Source organism: Rattus rattus, chromosome X (assembly GCF_011064425.1).
Source record: "Rattus rattus isolate New Zealand chromosome X, Rrattus_CSIRO_v1, whole genome shotgun sequence".
NCBI classification, from domain to species: Eukaryota; Metazoa; Chordata; class Mammalia; order Rodentia; family Muridae; genus Rattus; species Rattus rattus.
Window position 1 is genome coordinate 88,862,142 of NC_046172.1, and position 13,945 is coordinate 88,876,086.

The window sequence follows — 13,945 nt, forward strand, 5'->3', positions numbered from 1 at the left end:
TCTCTGGTTTATTTATTCAAAGGTATTTTGGCTATTATTACTTTTCATTATATGTTCTAGAGTAAGTCCGGATATATCTATGAGAAATTTTAGCAAGATTTTGATAATTATTCAAAACTCATTTTGAGAAAGAATAACACTTTTACTATGTTACACACTCTTTTGAGATATAGTCTAAGTAGTCCAACTATCTTTATTTTTAATATTTTTTTTTACTTATTCACTTTACAACTAGCTCATGCACCCTTCCCAGTCACCCCCTCCCACAATCCTTCCCCCATCTCCCCATCCTCTTCTCTGAGAAGGTGGGGGCCCCTGGGTATCTCCCCACTCTGGCACTTCAAGTCTCAGTGAGACTACGCACATCCACTCCCACTGAGACCCAAAAAGACAGCCCACATAGAAGAACATGTCCCAAAGACAGGCAACAGCTTTTAGAATAGCCCCCACTTCAGTTGTTCAGGACCCACATGAAGACCAAGCTGCACATCTGCTACATATGTGCAGGGATGCCTGGGTCCAGCTCATGTATGTTCTTTGGTTGGTGGTTCAGTCTCTGAGAGCCCCAGGGGTCCAGGTTAATTGCCTCTCTTGGTTTTCCTGTAGAGTTCCTATCCCCTCTGTGGGCCCATAGTCCTTCCTCCTCATTCTTCCATAGAGTTCCCAAGCTCCATCTACTGTTTGGTTGTGGGTGTCTGCATCTGTCTGATCAGCTGCTCAGAGCCTCTCAGAGGACAACCATGCTAGACTCTTGTCTGCAAGCATAACACAGTATCATTAATAGGGTCAGGGATTGGTGCTTACCCATGGGATGGATCTCAAGTCCTGCTGGTTATTGGTGGGCTTGGTCTCTGCTCCATCCCCTGTGCTTGCATTCCTTGTAGACAGGATAACTTTTGGGTCGAAAGTTTTCACAGGCAGTTTAAAAAACAATGGCTTCAGGGAGGTGCCCAAATATCAATGGAGGTAACCTTAGCTGTGACTCACAGCATTGGGGATATGAACTTGAAGAGACCACCTTCTGTAGCCAGGCAGGAACCCCAGTGGAGTGATAGTGACAGCAACCCACCCACAAAACTTTCAACTCAAAATGTATCCTGTCTACAAGAAACGCAGGACAGGATGGAGCACAGACTGTCCTTGATATGCTATGTAAGCCAGGGTGATGAGCTCATGGCAAACCTGTCTCAGTTTCCAGAGTGCTGGAATTCTAGGCATGTGCCACCATTGCTACACAGAAGCAGGGTACAAGTGTGGCATCTTTGCCTTCATTTTGCATTTGCCTCCTTTGAGTTACTGAGTATTCTAATCAATGGACAATATATGTATCTCCATTAAAATTGTTGGGTTTTTACTTTCATCAGGGTTTCACTAAGTAACTTCCTCTTAGAATAGAGCAAGTCTGCTTGGTCTGGGAATGCTGCAGCCTTTCCTTTGTTCACTTTTGATGGTAGTGCCCTCATAAGGTCATTGTGGAGATTTAAAGAGACAGTGCGGGTTTGAACCCTGCCTCTGACATGTTTCCTTTGCCCTTAACTTTTTTCAATTACTTGTTGGGCTCTTGAGCCCTTATCTGTGAATCCACAAGCAATAATAGAGGGATGCATTAAAATGTTTTTGAAGATGGAACGTGAGAATTTGAGTAAAAAAGACAAGCAGAATAGAGATATCATAAAGTATGGCTCTTATTAATATTGTTATGTGGGTATAATTTGGTAAAAATGATATATACATTTCAGTGAGGGAACGTGTAGATAGAAGTCAAGTAGTTGATCCAAAGAGCCATAGATCCAGAACAGACAGTAAAATCTTCCTATAGATTTGGGACAATGGAGATGTTACCAGTGTTGTTAGGGTCACAGTCTAGGTCCTGGCAAACCTAATAAACTAGGCTAGTTACCCATCTTCAGCAGGCTGGCCCCATGCTTCAACCTTTTCCTTCCCACAACATGAGATTCCTAGACAAATTTCAGTTCCTTTGGGCTCATTGTCTCAGTAGTTGGATAATCAAAATGAGAACAGGTGTCTCTTAAAATATCTTTGCTCCTGCCAGGACTATTGTAGAAGCAACCATTCCATCAGGGTAGAAAGCTTTAACAGAAGCTATTTAGCTGGGGAGTCTTACAGCTCTATTTTCTTGATCAGACGTGAGTAACTTGAAAAGAGTTGGGATTCTACATAAAAGAGACATAAGTGGATCTCTGAGTTCAAGGCCAACCTCAACTACAGAGGAGTTCCAAGACAGCCAGGGCTGAACAAAGAAACCCTGTCTCAGAAAAACCCAATGTTAACAATAAATAAATACATAAAATGGAAAATGAGCAGTTCTTGAAGCTGCTTGATGAGTAGATAAAGTTTCATTACAGTATTCCCTAAACTGTTGTGTGATTGAAAAATTCCATGAAAACAAATCTTATAATCATTTGAAAACTTGATTTGGAGGATTTTAAAGCTGAATTGATTCTTACATATTACAGTCTCTAGTAGCTCAGAGATAAAAGAATATTAAAGACAATTTAGGAAATGAGGAAGCATGTGAAAATGTGAAGCATAAGCAGCTCATGCTAAGGACTCCCTCACTCTCTGCTTTCTGGTGAGTCTAGTCCTTGGCCCAGCAACTTCACTCCTTGGAAAATCTTCCCAGAAAAGTAGTTACACTCACAAACCTGTATGTGTGTAGGCTGATTTTCTCAATGGACTTGTAATGGTGCATCAGTGGAAACAAGGGATGGATCAACTCTGTGTTTGCTCCTTTAATCATAGTGCTGGACCGGTGAGATGGCTCAGCAGGTAAAGGCACTTGCCTGATGATGTGAGTTCAAGCTCCATGACCCACATGATAGAGAGACAGACCCAATTCACCTAAGCTGTACTTGAACCCATATGTAAGCTGTGGTGTGAAGGTGTGCACGCACATTGTAAAAAAACAAACAAAACTATATGTTCTGTTACCATAAAGACTCCATGAAATTGCTTCCAAAATGGAACATGTGTTTGAGGACACCTAAATCCATGTTTCAAGGCCATCCTCGCTCAAATTTGGCTCCAAATAAGCTATCTCTTCCTGTTGGAGCTGAGAGCTGTATTTTTTCACCACACAAACTATATACTTATATGCATACATATGTGTATGTATATGTATATACATGTATATGTATGTATGTATATGTGTATGTATATATAAGTATGTGTGCATATACATATATATACATATGTATATATGTATGTACATATGTATGTGTATGTAGACATACACATGTATATGTGTGTATGTATACACAAGCATGTACATGTGTGTATGTAGACATATATACACATGAATGCACATGTGTTTCATCCTTGGTTTATGGATTATTATTCCTTCTCCATAACATGCCTAAGTAAACAATCTCTCATTTCCAAATTGGTTCATAGAAGCACTGACTTTCCTTGACTTTCTGTCTTGGATATGGCCCTGACGAAATTCTGATTACCCTTTACCTATTCTGGGTTATAAGACCCTCCTTGTTCCAAAGGGGTGCTGCTCAGAGCTAAGAGGAATCTGAACAACACAGGCATCATTGGGTCTTCTCAAAAGGGCGGGCTAGCTATCCCTAAAACATTAATCAGACATATAATAATAAAATGCAGATATGGATTTATTCAAGTGACCATATTGGGAAGAGACAGATATCCTCAAATCCATCTTTTGGTTACCCACACGAGCTTTAGGTTTAAATAGTGGAGGACTAAGGCAAGGGGCGGGAGGTGTGTGTAATTAAGCAGGCCTCCTCTGAGTATGGCCTAGTTTATTATATCACCCCAGTCCCAGCCCTGCTCGGTGGTCTGATGAAGTCCTTAATGCTGTAATTGCTTTAGAGATTCAGTCTGGTTCACTGAAGTTGATTATTTCTATACTGGCATACAGTTGTGCTGTCATAGAGACCTGCCCTCACCTGAAGAACCGGCTTTCCGGTGAGATTCTGCTATTCCTAGAATCCATGGTGACTACAGTTTTAGGACACTGACTTACCCTATGCATTTAGCCTTGAAGAGGGGTGGAAGAATGGAGGCACTCCTTAAGTGATTGACATACATGCCTGTGTGCAAAGGTAAACAGGTAACCTGAAGGAAAAGGGGAAGGCCACAAAATGGAAGCCAGAAATGCCAGGCTTTCTCCCCATACATATTTCTCTTTTTCATTTTTATTATTTTGAGACAGGGTTTCTCCATGTTGCCTGGCTGTCCTGGAACTCACTCTGTATATCAGGCTGGCCTTGAACTCAGAGATCTACCTGCCTCTTCCAGAGTGCTGGGATTAAAGGCATGTACTACTATACCCAGTTTGCACATAATTCTATTTTTAAACATGTTCTTTCAATTTTCCTCAAATAATATATTTATTATCAAAATCCCAGAAATATTTAAAATATTCCAAAAAAAAATTTTATGCTAACAAAAAGTCATGTTCACTCTAATCCTGTTTGCCTTCATGCCACTGTCACGAGCCTTCGTTCCAGGCCACATAGACAAACAGGGCTAGAACCACATGAACAGCAATAATTGCAGCATAAAAATAGCTGTCTCTGTTGGACATTCCAGAAGCACCTTCACATATATAGGATTTAGTTGTAAAATACAACCAGATAGGGACTGCTCCTTAAAGCTGTAATGAACAGGAGTGTCTTCAAGATTGAAGAGAAAGAGAAAGATGTTTCATTTCTAAACTCTGGAGGCTGCAACGGGATCGGGGCTGCTTTATCAAGGAGCTTCGTGGTGTGGCCTCAGGGCAGCAGCAGGCACTAGGTAGCTGGCAGGGCTCAGCAGCCACTAGGAGGGTGACAGTGCTAGGCCAGTTATTACATCGGAAGTCTGTACTTATTTCTTGAATAAAGGAAAATCCAGTGGCCCACAAAGCAAAATAGAAACAATCAGCCTTGCATCATTTTTGGTGAAATGAAAATTCACCTTCAGGTTTCTATACTTGAAAGGATGGGGAAGGAAGACAAAAGGGTGAGTTACAGACTAGCTTTTCCAATGAGCAGTCCACACTGGACCTCCAAGCTAACAGCGGCGAGAAGGATGGCTGTGTGGGTATAATATATATTTCTCAAAGCTAGTTACTCTCTGAGGGGACCTGTAAATCTGGGAAACTACCCCACCCTCACCCCACAAATCAGAGTAAGACTGAGAAAAAATGAGCATCCCAGGCAGAAATGATCTTATAATCTGGGAATCGGGATATATTTGAAAGTTATAGAGAAGCGGTTAAAGCTATAAATCTGAAAGATTGAGGATCCTGTGACTTTGTAGGCCTGAGTGACCTAGGCAGGAAGAGGTAGGGGAGGGGTCCATTTTGACTCTTGAGATATGGATGTGACTGCCAAGTGCCCAGAATTATTCAAGAAGGATGTAAGAAATGCCTTCCCCCCTTGAACCTTTGTCCCTGACGAACTCTTTCCCAGGAACCAGGGCCTTCTACTCCCCCTCTGGCCTTGAAGGTGAAGGAGGCTGAGGCTTTAGGACAACATGAAGTGCTGGGAGCAGGGCAGATGTTCATGGGCAGAACACAGAAGGGTGAGCCTCCTCCATCACCAAGAAACGAGTGTGGCTTCAGTAAGGGGTTGCAAAATGATATTATAGGGTTAGGGCTAGAACAGGACAAGAGGCCAGGGCCAGGCAGGGCCAGGCAGGGCCAGGCAGGGCCAGGCAGGGCCAGGCAGGGCCAGGCAGGGCCAGGCAGGGCCAGGCAGGGCCAGGCAAGGGTGAATCTAGGAGAAGCACTCTAAAGCCAGTTGTGAGTGCAGAATCCCAGAGAAGGCTGTACAGCTTGATGTAGCACCTGGCCTCTACTTCTGTCCCTGACAAGCCAGCTACCACTGCTAGCCACCCCCTTCTCAGACAGACCTGTGCAAACCGAATTATAGTGGGGTAAAATGATGCAGACTGCCGCTGCAGAGGTATCTCAGCAGTTAAGAGCACTTAATGCCCTTGAAGACCCAGTTTTTGTTCACAGTACCTATCCATAGAGTGGCTTACAAACTTCAGGTACCAGGGGACCCGACACCATCTTCTGGCCTCTGTAGGCTCATAATACACGCAGGCTAAAAGTCCTATACTTCAAATAAAAATAAACCTTATAAATGCTTCAGATCTTTAGATCAGCATTCATCTTCACTCTGCTGTCAGCCTTATATGCAGTTATTCTCCATCAGGTATTTCAGTGAAAGACTAATGTTCCCACAGGAAGGATGCCCAAGGAGAGATACCAGAAATCATCCTCGGCCTCTGATCTTAGGCCAAGAGGTGAGGCAGAACCAGATGGACAGGGACGGCTCCTCTTTTGGGCAATGGACAGACTTCTCAGGATATATTTGAGGATATTGGGACATTAACTAGTTGGTGCAGATGGCTGTATGAACTAGGAGGCAGGCCAGTAGTTATAACAGGTGTGGAAGAGCTACGTAGCTCATTTCAACTTCCCCTCTTCCCTTTAAATAAAACACCCCCACTGTAGTTGTTACAGTTAGTTTCAGTCTTTATTTGTCTTCCCCAGATATATAGTATGCATGACATTAGATGGTTATATATTCATTTATTTAGAAGTCCACAATATATACTGCGCGATGAAAAAATACATACTATAGAACAGCACTTATATGATCACTTTTATCAATACATATATACCTAGGCACAAAGGTCCAGAGAAAGATACACAAGGACATTCACCAAAGGACTGACGACGATTGTATCAGGGTGGGGGTTTCAGGTAATGTGCACTTTAGGTTTTTTCTTTTTAATTTCACTTGGAAGGTTCAAAGAGATACCACTTCACAGATAGATTAAAATCACCAGAGAAAGACACACAGAGAAACAACCATTAAGCAGTTAGTGGAATGAGCAAGGAATGATATGGGCCCATGCCTCTCTCTTGCATGGTAGCCCAGTCTGCTTTTTCTTCTCCCAAGAAAAGCTTGTTTTAAATGAATTCCTTATGTTAGAAGCCCACCCCATCCCTTTTCCCTCCAGAATTAGCTTTTGAGGAGACTTAAACGTTGATCTGGGGCTGCGGCACACACCTTAGTATGGTGCAGGGGGCTTTGGTCTCTCCATATGAGTCAGCTCCTGCAGAGTGACAATCAGATTCTCAAAAACCTGCCCCTTGTTGCTGGTATTGTCACAGGTTTCTTTGGCATGGCCCTCTTCACCACAATGAGGACAGCGGATGGGGTACTTTCGCTTTCTGGTTCTGCCTACATCCCCGGGCCCATTATTCCTTTGCCCAGAACCACTGCTAGTGGAAGGAGACTCCTCATCAGATTCATCGGGGGATTCAATAACTAGCATTTCTTCCTGAGTACTGACTGTGCCTCTGAGGGATGAGGTACCTGGGGATGAGAGTGGAGGGTCCTCAGGCTCCACCAGGATCACATCCTCATCTGAATCATCCTGGGAATCATCTATCTCTATCACGTTACAGTCAGCACTGCCAATCACTATAGGCAGGGAGCCCTGAAAGACGACAGGGCTGGCTGCCCGCTCCATTACTGTCTCAGATCTCCTGGGCCGCTTATTTCTAAGGAAAGTCTCCTCCCAATCCTCTTCCTCCCTGATCATCCTGATTAACTCCAGGAAGTCGGGAAGGCTCTCCTGCTCGTTATGCGCGTGCATTTGGAGAAGACCCTTAAGCTTGATGCGCAGCTCCCTACTCAGCTCAGCCCCTACAAGGAGCTGGTGCAGGCGAGTTCTGTTTGCCTCGCTCTGAGGAAGGACCCCTGCCTGGATAGCATTCTGCAGCTGCACCTCTAAACGGATCACATACAGGGATGGTTTCTCTCCCTGTGCCTGCAGGGTGTTTAGAAATTTGCCATGTGCTGTTACACTGCTCTCGGACTCCCCAAACAGCAACTTCATTGCCCGCAAAAATTCTGCTACGTTTAGATTGGGATTGTCAGCCTGGAACAAACGCATGGCCTCCCGGGCAGGGCCCCTAAGGGTTCTCATCAGGCGTTTAATCTTATCCTCTTCAGACATGGGCCAATCTGGCAGGACCTCATGGACTTGGCTTAGCCAGTTCTCAAAGGTTTCTTCCCCCGGGGCTAGCTCGGCCCTCCCAGAGAACGACTGTATGTTTCTCTCTGCAATGTTAGCTATCAAAGGACCGAGGCTCCTCCCCAGGGCCCTCAGCATGGAATGGGCCAAAGGCATAAAAGCTGCATTCTGACGGCGACTGTTACCCATCCTAGCAAGGAGGCTAGCCATGCCTGACAACAATTGGGTATCTGAATACAAGATACTTGGACTTTCTGCTAACAAAAACGGCCCAGTCTGCAGAAACCTCCAAAGAAACGTTCCCAGGCAGTATCTTCCTTGCGCTTGGGTAGGAACTGTAAAATAAATAAATAAATAAATAAATAAATAAATAAATAAATAAATAAATAACAATGGACTTGGAAACAAGCTTCTAATAGCATTTTCTACAATCTTGAATATTTTCCCACTTCACAACCTTGAGGAGCAATAGTTTCTCTATGCTAGTGGCGCCTTTGTCAGTCACATCTCCCTCCCTCCCTCCCTCCCTCCCTCCTGGACCCCACCCCACTGCCTGTTCTTTAGGAGAGGCGACAACTGTTGCTTGGAATTCTAGCTACAATAGCCTTTGGAGCCCCTACTAGGCTCTCAAATAGAAGGCAATAGGGTAAACCTTACAGAATTAATAAGTAAAGCCTTAAATATATTAGGTAGCAAGTCCCCCCTCCCCCACCCCTTGCCCCTCCCCCTTTTCTATGATTCTTACCAGAGCTCAGAAACTGGCTTCCACCTTTATTTCAAGCCGAGCCTTTGCAACAGGTGCTTTCCGTAATAGTTCTTGTCCTGGTAGGGCTGATCTCTGACCACAGGCTCTCAGATCCAGGGGTTCTGGGCCTCCAGTTTATACTGCGCCACAGCAAAGGGAAGGGAGGAGAAGGGTCTGAGACGTCAGCAGTCTCATCATGCCCTCCCAGGCGCCATTGTCGCCAGGAAGAAAAACCCTACCTTCAGAATAAATGCCAAAAGGGCCCACCCCTCCCCCAATCCATTTTACCCGGGGAAAACAGCGGCCTACCAGCTCTGCAATCAGTCACACAGAATTCACGTTTGAAATCGGCTTTGATGGGCTGCTATGGAGAAAAAGAAGAGACATTGGATACCCTCCCACCTCTGTATTTCTATCCCGGAAGAGATGAGAGAAAGGGGGTTTCAGGATAAACGGATTGTGAATCATTACGCATTGTCCTTTTCTACCTTCCTGGGGGAAAAAAAAATCCCCTCTCCAATCTAAGCAAATTCTAGATAGCATCCAGGTGAAACTCACCTCATACCATATAGCCCAACCGCTAGTGTGTTCATTTCCTTGCCTCGAACTTGCCAATTCTGAAGCCCAAAATATTAAGGTTTCTATCTCCCATCTCCGCATTATGCGGTTGCACCTCCCTTTTTTTACCTTCGTAGATGGGCAGAGGATGCTCAGGGTCTGCTGCGAAGAGCTGTCTCACCTCTTAGGGCCTACAGGAGAAAGGATGGCGTCTCAGCCTCTGAGCTGTCTGGGCTAGGGCTCTTTGCAGGGCTGCCCAGCCAGGGGTAGAGTCGCAGCGCGTTTCCAAGGCAGCTGCAGCTGCCCCCGCCCTCAGTTCAGCCTGCAGAGCTGCAGCGGCTGCTTTTAGCCTCTGCCCATTGAGACAAAAGAGAGTGACGAAGGTAGTGGTATGGCCAATCAGCAATGAGCAGGGGCGGCCTCCCCGCAAAGCCTGGGCCAGGATGCTAATGCCTGCCAGAGGGGGGAACCTGCTGGAGGGGGCTGCGGCAGACTGGCGCGGGAGCGGGCGCGGCGTCAAGTGCAGCTTGGACTCACGGACCTGGCCCATTTACATTTCATTCGTGAGTTTGCAGCTTCCTCTCTCTTCCCTTCTTCCTATCGCCTTCCGCTTTGGCTCCCCTCGGATGCTTTGCGACCAGAAGCCTAAAACAGGAGGTGGGACCGAAACCAAGTGAACAATGAGAGTTCTTCACCTTTGTATAGGGGGGAAGGGGGATAGCATTTGCTGAGCACTTCTGTGTGGCCAGTGCGCTTGCACCGATTGCTCGTTTTTTCTTCCACCAGTCTTGCGCTAAAACGTAACAGTGTACCCATTTTAACAGAGAGGGGGATGTAAGCACCTAGGCACTATGGGTAGGAAACACAGAATTAACCGCTCTCACCCCAGCCCTGGCATCTAGCCTGTAAACATCCCTTACTAGTTAGTGGAGAAAAGACAAGAGGAAGATGATAGGACCAGTATAGGGCTACATAAAATTAATGATCAAGAACTGATGTCTGCAACTTACAGATGAGAAAATTGAGCTACCAGGAGCTTAGGCACCCTGTCCTATATCATGCAGCAAAGAAGCTAGTAGCGTCCGATTTTGCACCTCGGTCAGCTGTTGATGCCAGCATTTTCCTCTGTGTTGATGCCAACACTGTGCCCTGTGCTGGGCTACGCAGAGAGAGCATTTTCACTCGTACATACATATCCACAAACTATCTCAGCAGCTTTGTTAATATAATGGTTGTGCTGATGAGAGGAGTGGGGAGAGATGGGAAAGAAGAGAAAGGCAACCTTTATGGTATGCATTGTACCAAGGAGGAAACTGAGGCACGTTTCTGCTCCCATTTTCACACTAAAATAAACCACACGTTGATTAAAAAAAAAAAAAAAAGCAGCATTACTGTCTGACCACCAAAGGAAATCAGACTCAGAGATGACTTGCTTAAAATTACAGGTGAAGCCAGAGCTCTCAATCCTGAATTCATGCTACAAACTAAAGTGTGGGCTCCCAGCTGGCTACCACAGAATCATTGTCGAGGGTTTGTCAGACATGCACATTCCTGGGCTCCAGCTCTGGAGATTTGGCTTTACTGCCACTGGGGATGAACGACGTCATTTGTATTTTGCCTGTTGCTCTAATTGATTCTGGGTTATAGAGAAGCCATGAACATGAACCACTGTTCTAAACACCACACCATGCTGAAGGCATCAATAAATGACTCTGCCACTTAAATGTTTGTCCACAGTCTATTTGCCATGAAACTTAATCCCAGAGCAGACGTTCCTACCTCAAGTCCTTCTTGAAACTGCATGCAAAGCATTCGAGCATATATTTTTTCTGATCCCATAGCTCTATAAATTTTCAGATGGGCCTGCGGCCTCCAAACAGTTAAGAATCACTCACTGCTCTACAACCTTCATAACATCTTCCTCTTTCAACACCTGCTTGAGGACAAAGTGTGAGAAACAAAACATCATTTGACCTAACCCCCACACCACAGTTCGCTGCCGCTGCTGCTGATATAGCTCTTTCATTTCCTGGCTCAAGGCTAGGTTGCTAGGTTGCCCTTCTGTGAGCTCTTCAGGGGACTTCTCCTTTGCTGGATTTGGCATAATGGCTCCAGAGAAGGAGCAACTCCATGGAAACGGCATGCAAGGCTGTCCAAAGCGAATGGGCCGTGAAGCCAGAGACTAGAAAACCTGCTCCATTTTTTCCTGCTTCTGGTTCTTAGCAGGTAACACTTCTCCTATGTAGATGATAGCTAGGAGGCCCCTGTAGGGTTTGCACTGGACTCTTGATGCTTGGACGCATGGGAACATTTGAAACCCTGCCATTACCCTGGGCTTTGCCTTCAACCTGCTAAGATATTTCACCTATTCCTGTCTGCCTTCTTGTTTACAACTGTAGTGATTAGAATTACACAAACAATCCAAATTTGGAAGGGAGTACCTTCTCTATTGATGTTGAAGTCTTCCTCTTGGGGGTGGAATAGTGGTGGTAAAGTTAGAGAGCCTTGGTGGTACATAGGAGACAGGCAGTTTACCTTACAGAGTTAGGGCTGGGACTGAGAGTGCCTGGTGGGTTTTCTTCATATTTTGCTCTGCTCCCTAGTATCATGTTAGACAGCAACCTCATAGCAGACCCTTGTTCTGTGTTTCCACTGGCTTTATCACCAAAGTAGATGTTCTGTTGGACCAGGTAGGTAAGATAAGGAACTAAAGGAGAGACTCGAAAGGTCTGATCGAAGAATAATGAGAAGAACGGATTGGGTATAGGTTCGGAGGTTGAAGCAAGAATATTTTAGAGCAAAGTTACTAGCAAAATCCTTTGGGATGCAGAACATCTCTTATCTCTGGCCACGTGGATGGGAGTGTGCACCAAAGGATGGTTCTAATGAGGCCACATTTTCGGATTTTGACAAATGAACCTTAAAAGCTTGAGGATTGGGAGGCAAAGCTTTCAGATGAAATAATAGTGGCTACTTTTGGCAACCTCCTCTGTGCCAGGAACTTTCCATTGGTTATCTCATTTAAACTTCTCAGCAGCCCTGCTGACACAGGCATCCCACACCATTTATCAGCGTAACAAATTGAGTTTCAAGGAGGTGAAGTGGCCTGCATAAGGCTGTACTACTTGGAAGTGGAGCCGCCGCCGGGATGACAGTCCAGGGCCAGCCAACTCCAGAACCCATGAGTACCTTCCCTCTCCATTTTGAGGCGAAAGCATAAATGTATCCTGCACGGCTGGGGATGCAGTTTGCCAGAAGAGTATCTTCTTAGTATGTAAATCATAACCCCAATTTTGATCCCTGACACTAAAGAGAAAAATAAAAACAGGATAAAATAAAGCGTCTAATAGAAGATTCTATTAGAACATTAGATTCTATTAGCCATTAAAACATGTTGGTTTTGTTGTGATTTGAGCTTTGCTGCTACCACTTCACTTAAAAAATGAAAATTTACAGCACAGGCTCTTTATATTCTTGATACGAAAATCGCTTTAAAAATAGTGCGTGATACAGGGGGTGAGGTGGCTGCTGGTGAGTGTGATTGCTACTAAGCCTGATCACCAGAGGTCGGTCTGGGAACTGACGGTGTGGAAGAAGAGAACTGAGGGCCCCAATTGTTCTCTCATCTCCTCAATGACATGGTGCCACCCCCTCCACCAAAATAAGAAAGAAATACAAATTAAAACAATAATGATATTTAGATTCAAAGATTGGAGAGAATTGACTAAGGTCATAAAGTCAGGTAATAGCAGAGCAGAATTCAAACTGAGGATTGTCTGACTATAATGCTCTCAATGAAGAAAATAAACAAAAACATGGCCCTCTTTATGACTCCTTTTATTAGCCTCTACTTGTCTGGTTTTTTTTGGGGGGGGGTTTTGGGAGCATTGTTACGAATCATAATATAAATATCTGGTATGCAGATTATCTTAGGTGACCCCTGTGAAAGAGTCCTTTGACCCAAAAGGTTAAGTGACCCACAGGTTCTAGTGGGTGACCAGTGTTCTAGAAGCACCTATCCCTGCCAACATTGGTTTTTGTCCTTTAGGTCTCTTCCTCAGTGTAAAACACCTATTTCCACTTATCCCCCTAATAAGAGGTAACTTACTTAAGGCTGGTGCCACCTCTTTCCTGAGACCATAACACATATTACTGGCACATTTTAGTGCACTGGAAAAATCTTATGGAGAGAGTGACTCCTGACTTTTGCAGATCTTTAGCACTTGAATGGGGTTCAGTTTGATACGAATAGAGCATGCACCATCATATCGAACCATCCTTCTTGTACCCCCTACCTTCCCAATCCCTAACAATTAGTCTTCTACTTACAAGTCTACAATTTTTAAGTTTCTACTTTATAAAAGCATGTGATAGTCGATGTCCTGTTCCAGACTAATTCCACTTAGAGTAGCATCATTTAGTTTCTTCCATCTTGCCGTAGATGATAGGGTTTGCTCTTTTTTTTATGATGCAATAATATTTCATTTACTAATATACACACCTCAAGTTCATTATCCATTCATTTGTTAATGGTGCTTAGACTGATTCTGTAATCACCATCATGGATAATGTGGTAACAAACTTGACCAATTTAGATGTCTCTCTGGTAAG

General features: G+C 44.5%; 1 protein-coding gene and 1 pseudogene across 4 annotated transcripts; both read right to left on the reverse strand.

Moving 5' to 3' along the window:
- Positions 1-4,453: 4,453 nt before the first annotated feature.
- On the reverse strand, positions 4,454-6,049 carry LOC116888067 (annotated as a pseudogene).
- Positions 6,050-6,491: 442 nt separating this feature from the next.
- Zcchc18 (zinc finger CCHC-type containing 18) lies at positions 6,492-9,780 on the reverse strand. Of its 4 annotated transcripts, none has more exons than XM_032889968.1 (4): positions 9,516-9,780; positions 9,086-9,140; positions 8,777-8,916; positions 6,492-8,366 (listed from the first exon to the last, which is right to left on the reverse strand). In XM_032889968.1, exon 4 carries the CDS (start codon positions 8,239-8,241, stop codon positions 7,060-7,062), a length of 1,182 nt encoding a protein of 393 aa, XP_032745859.1. In that variant the 5' UTR covers positions 8,242-8,366; positions 8,777-8,916; positions 9,086-9,140; positions 9,516-9,780; the 3' UTR covers positions 6,492-7,059. The 4 variants fall into 4 exon arrangements, with proteins under 4 accessions (XP_032745859.1, XP_032745858.1, XP_032745861.1 ...); XM_032889967.1 differs by having other exon boundaries at positions 9,464-9,695; XM_032889970.1 differs by having other exon boundaries at positions 9,065-9,140; positions 9,516-9,672.
- Positions 9,781-13,945: the final 4,165 nt, after the last annotated feature.

Bases quoted from the DNA above. Each gene is read 5' to 3' on its own strand.
- Zcchc18 (XM_032889968.1), bottom strand. From the start codon at position 8,241: ATGGCTAGCCTCCTTGCTAGGATGGGTAACAGTCGCCGTCAGAATGCA.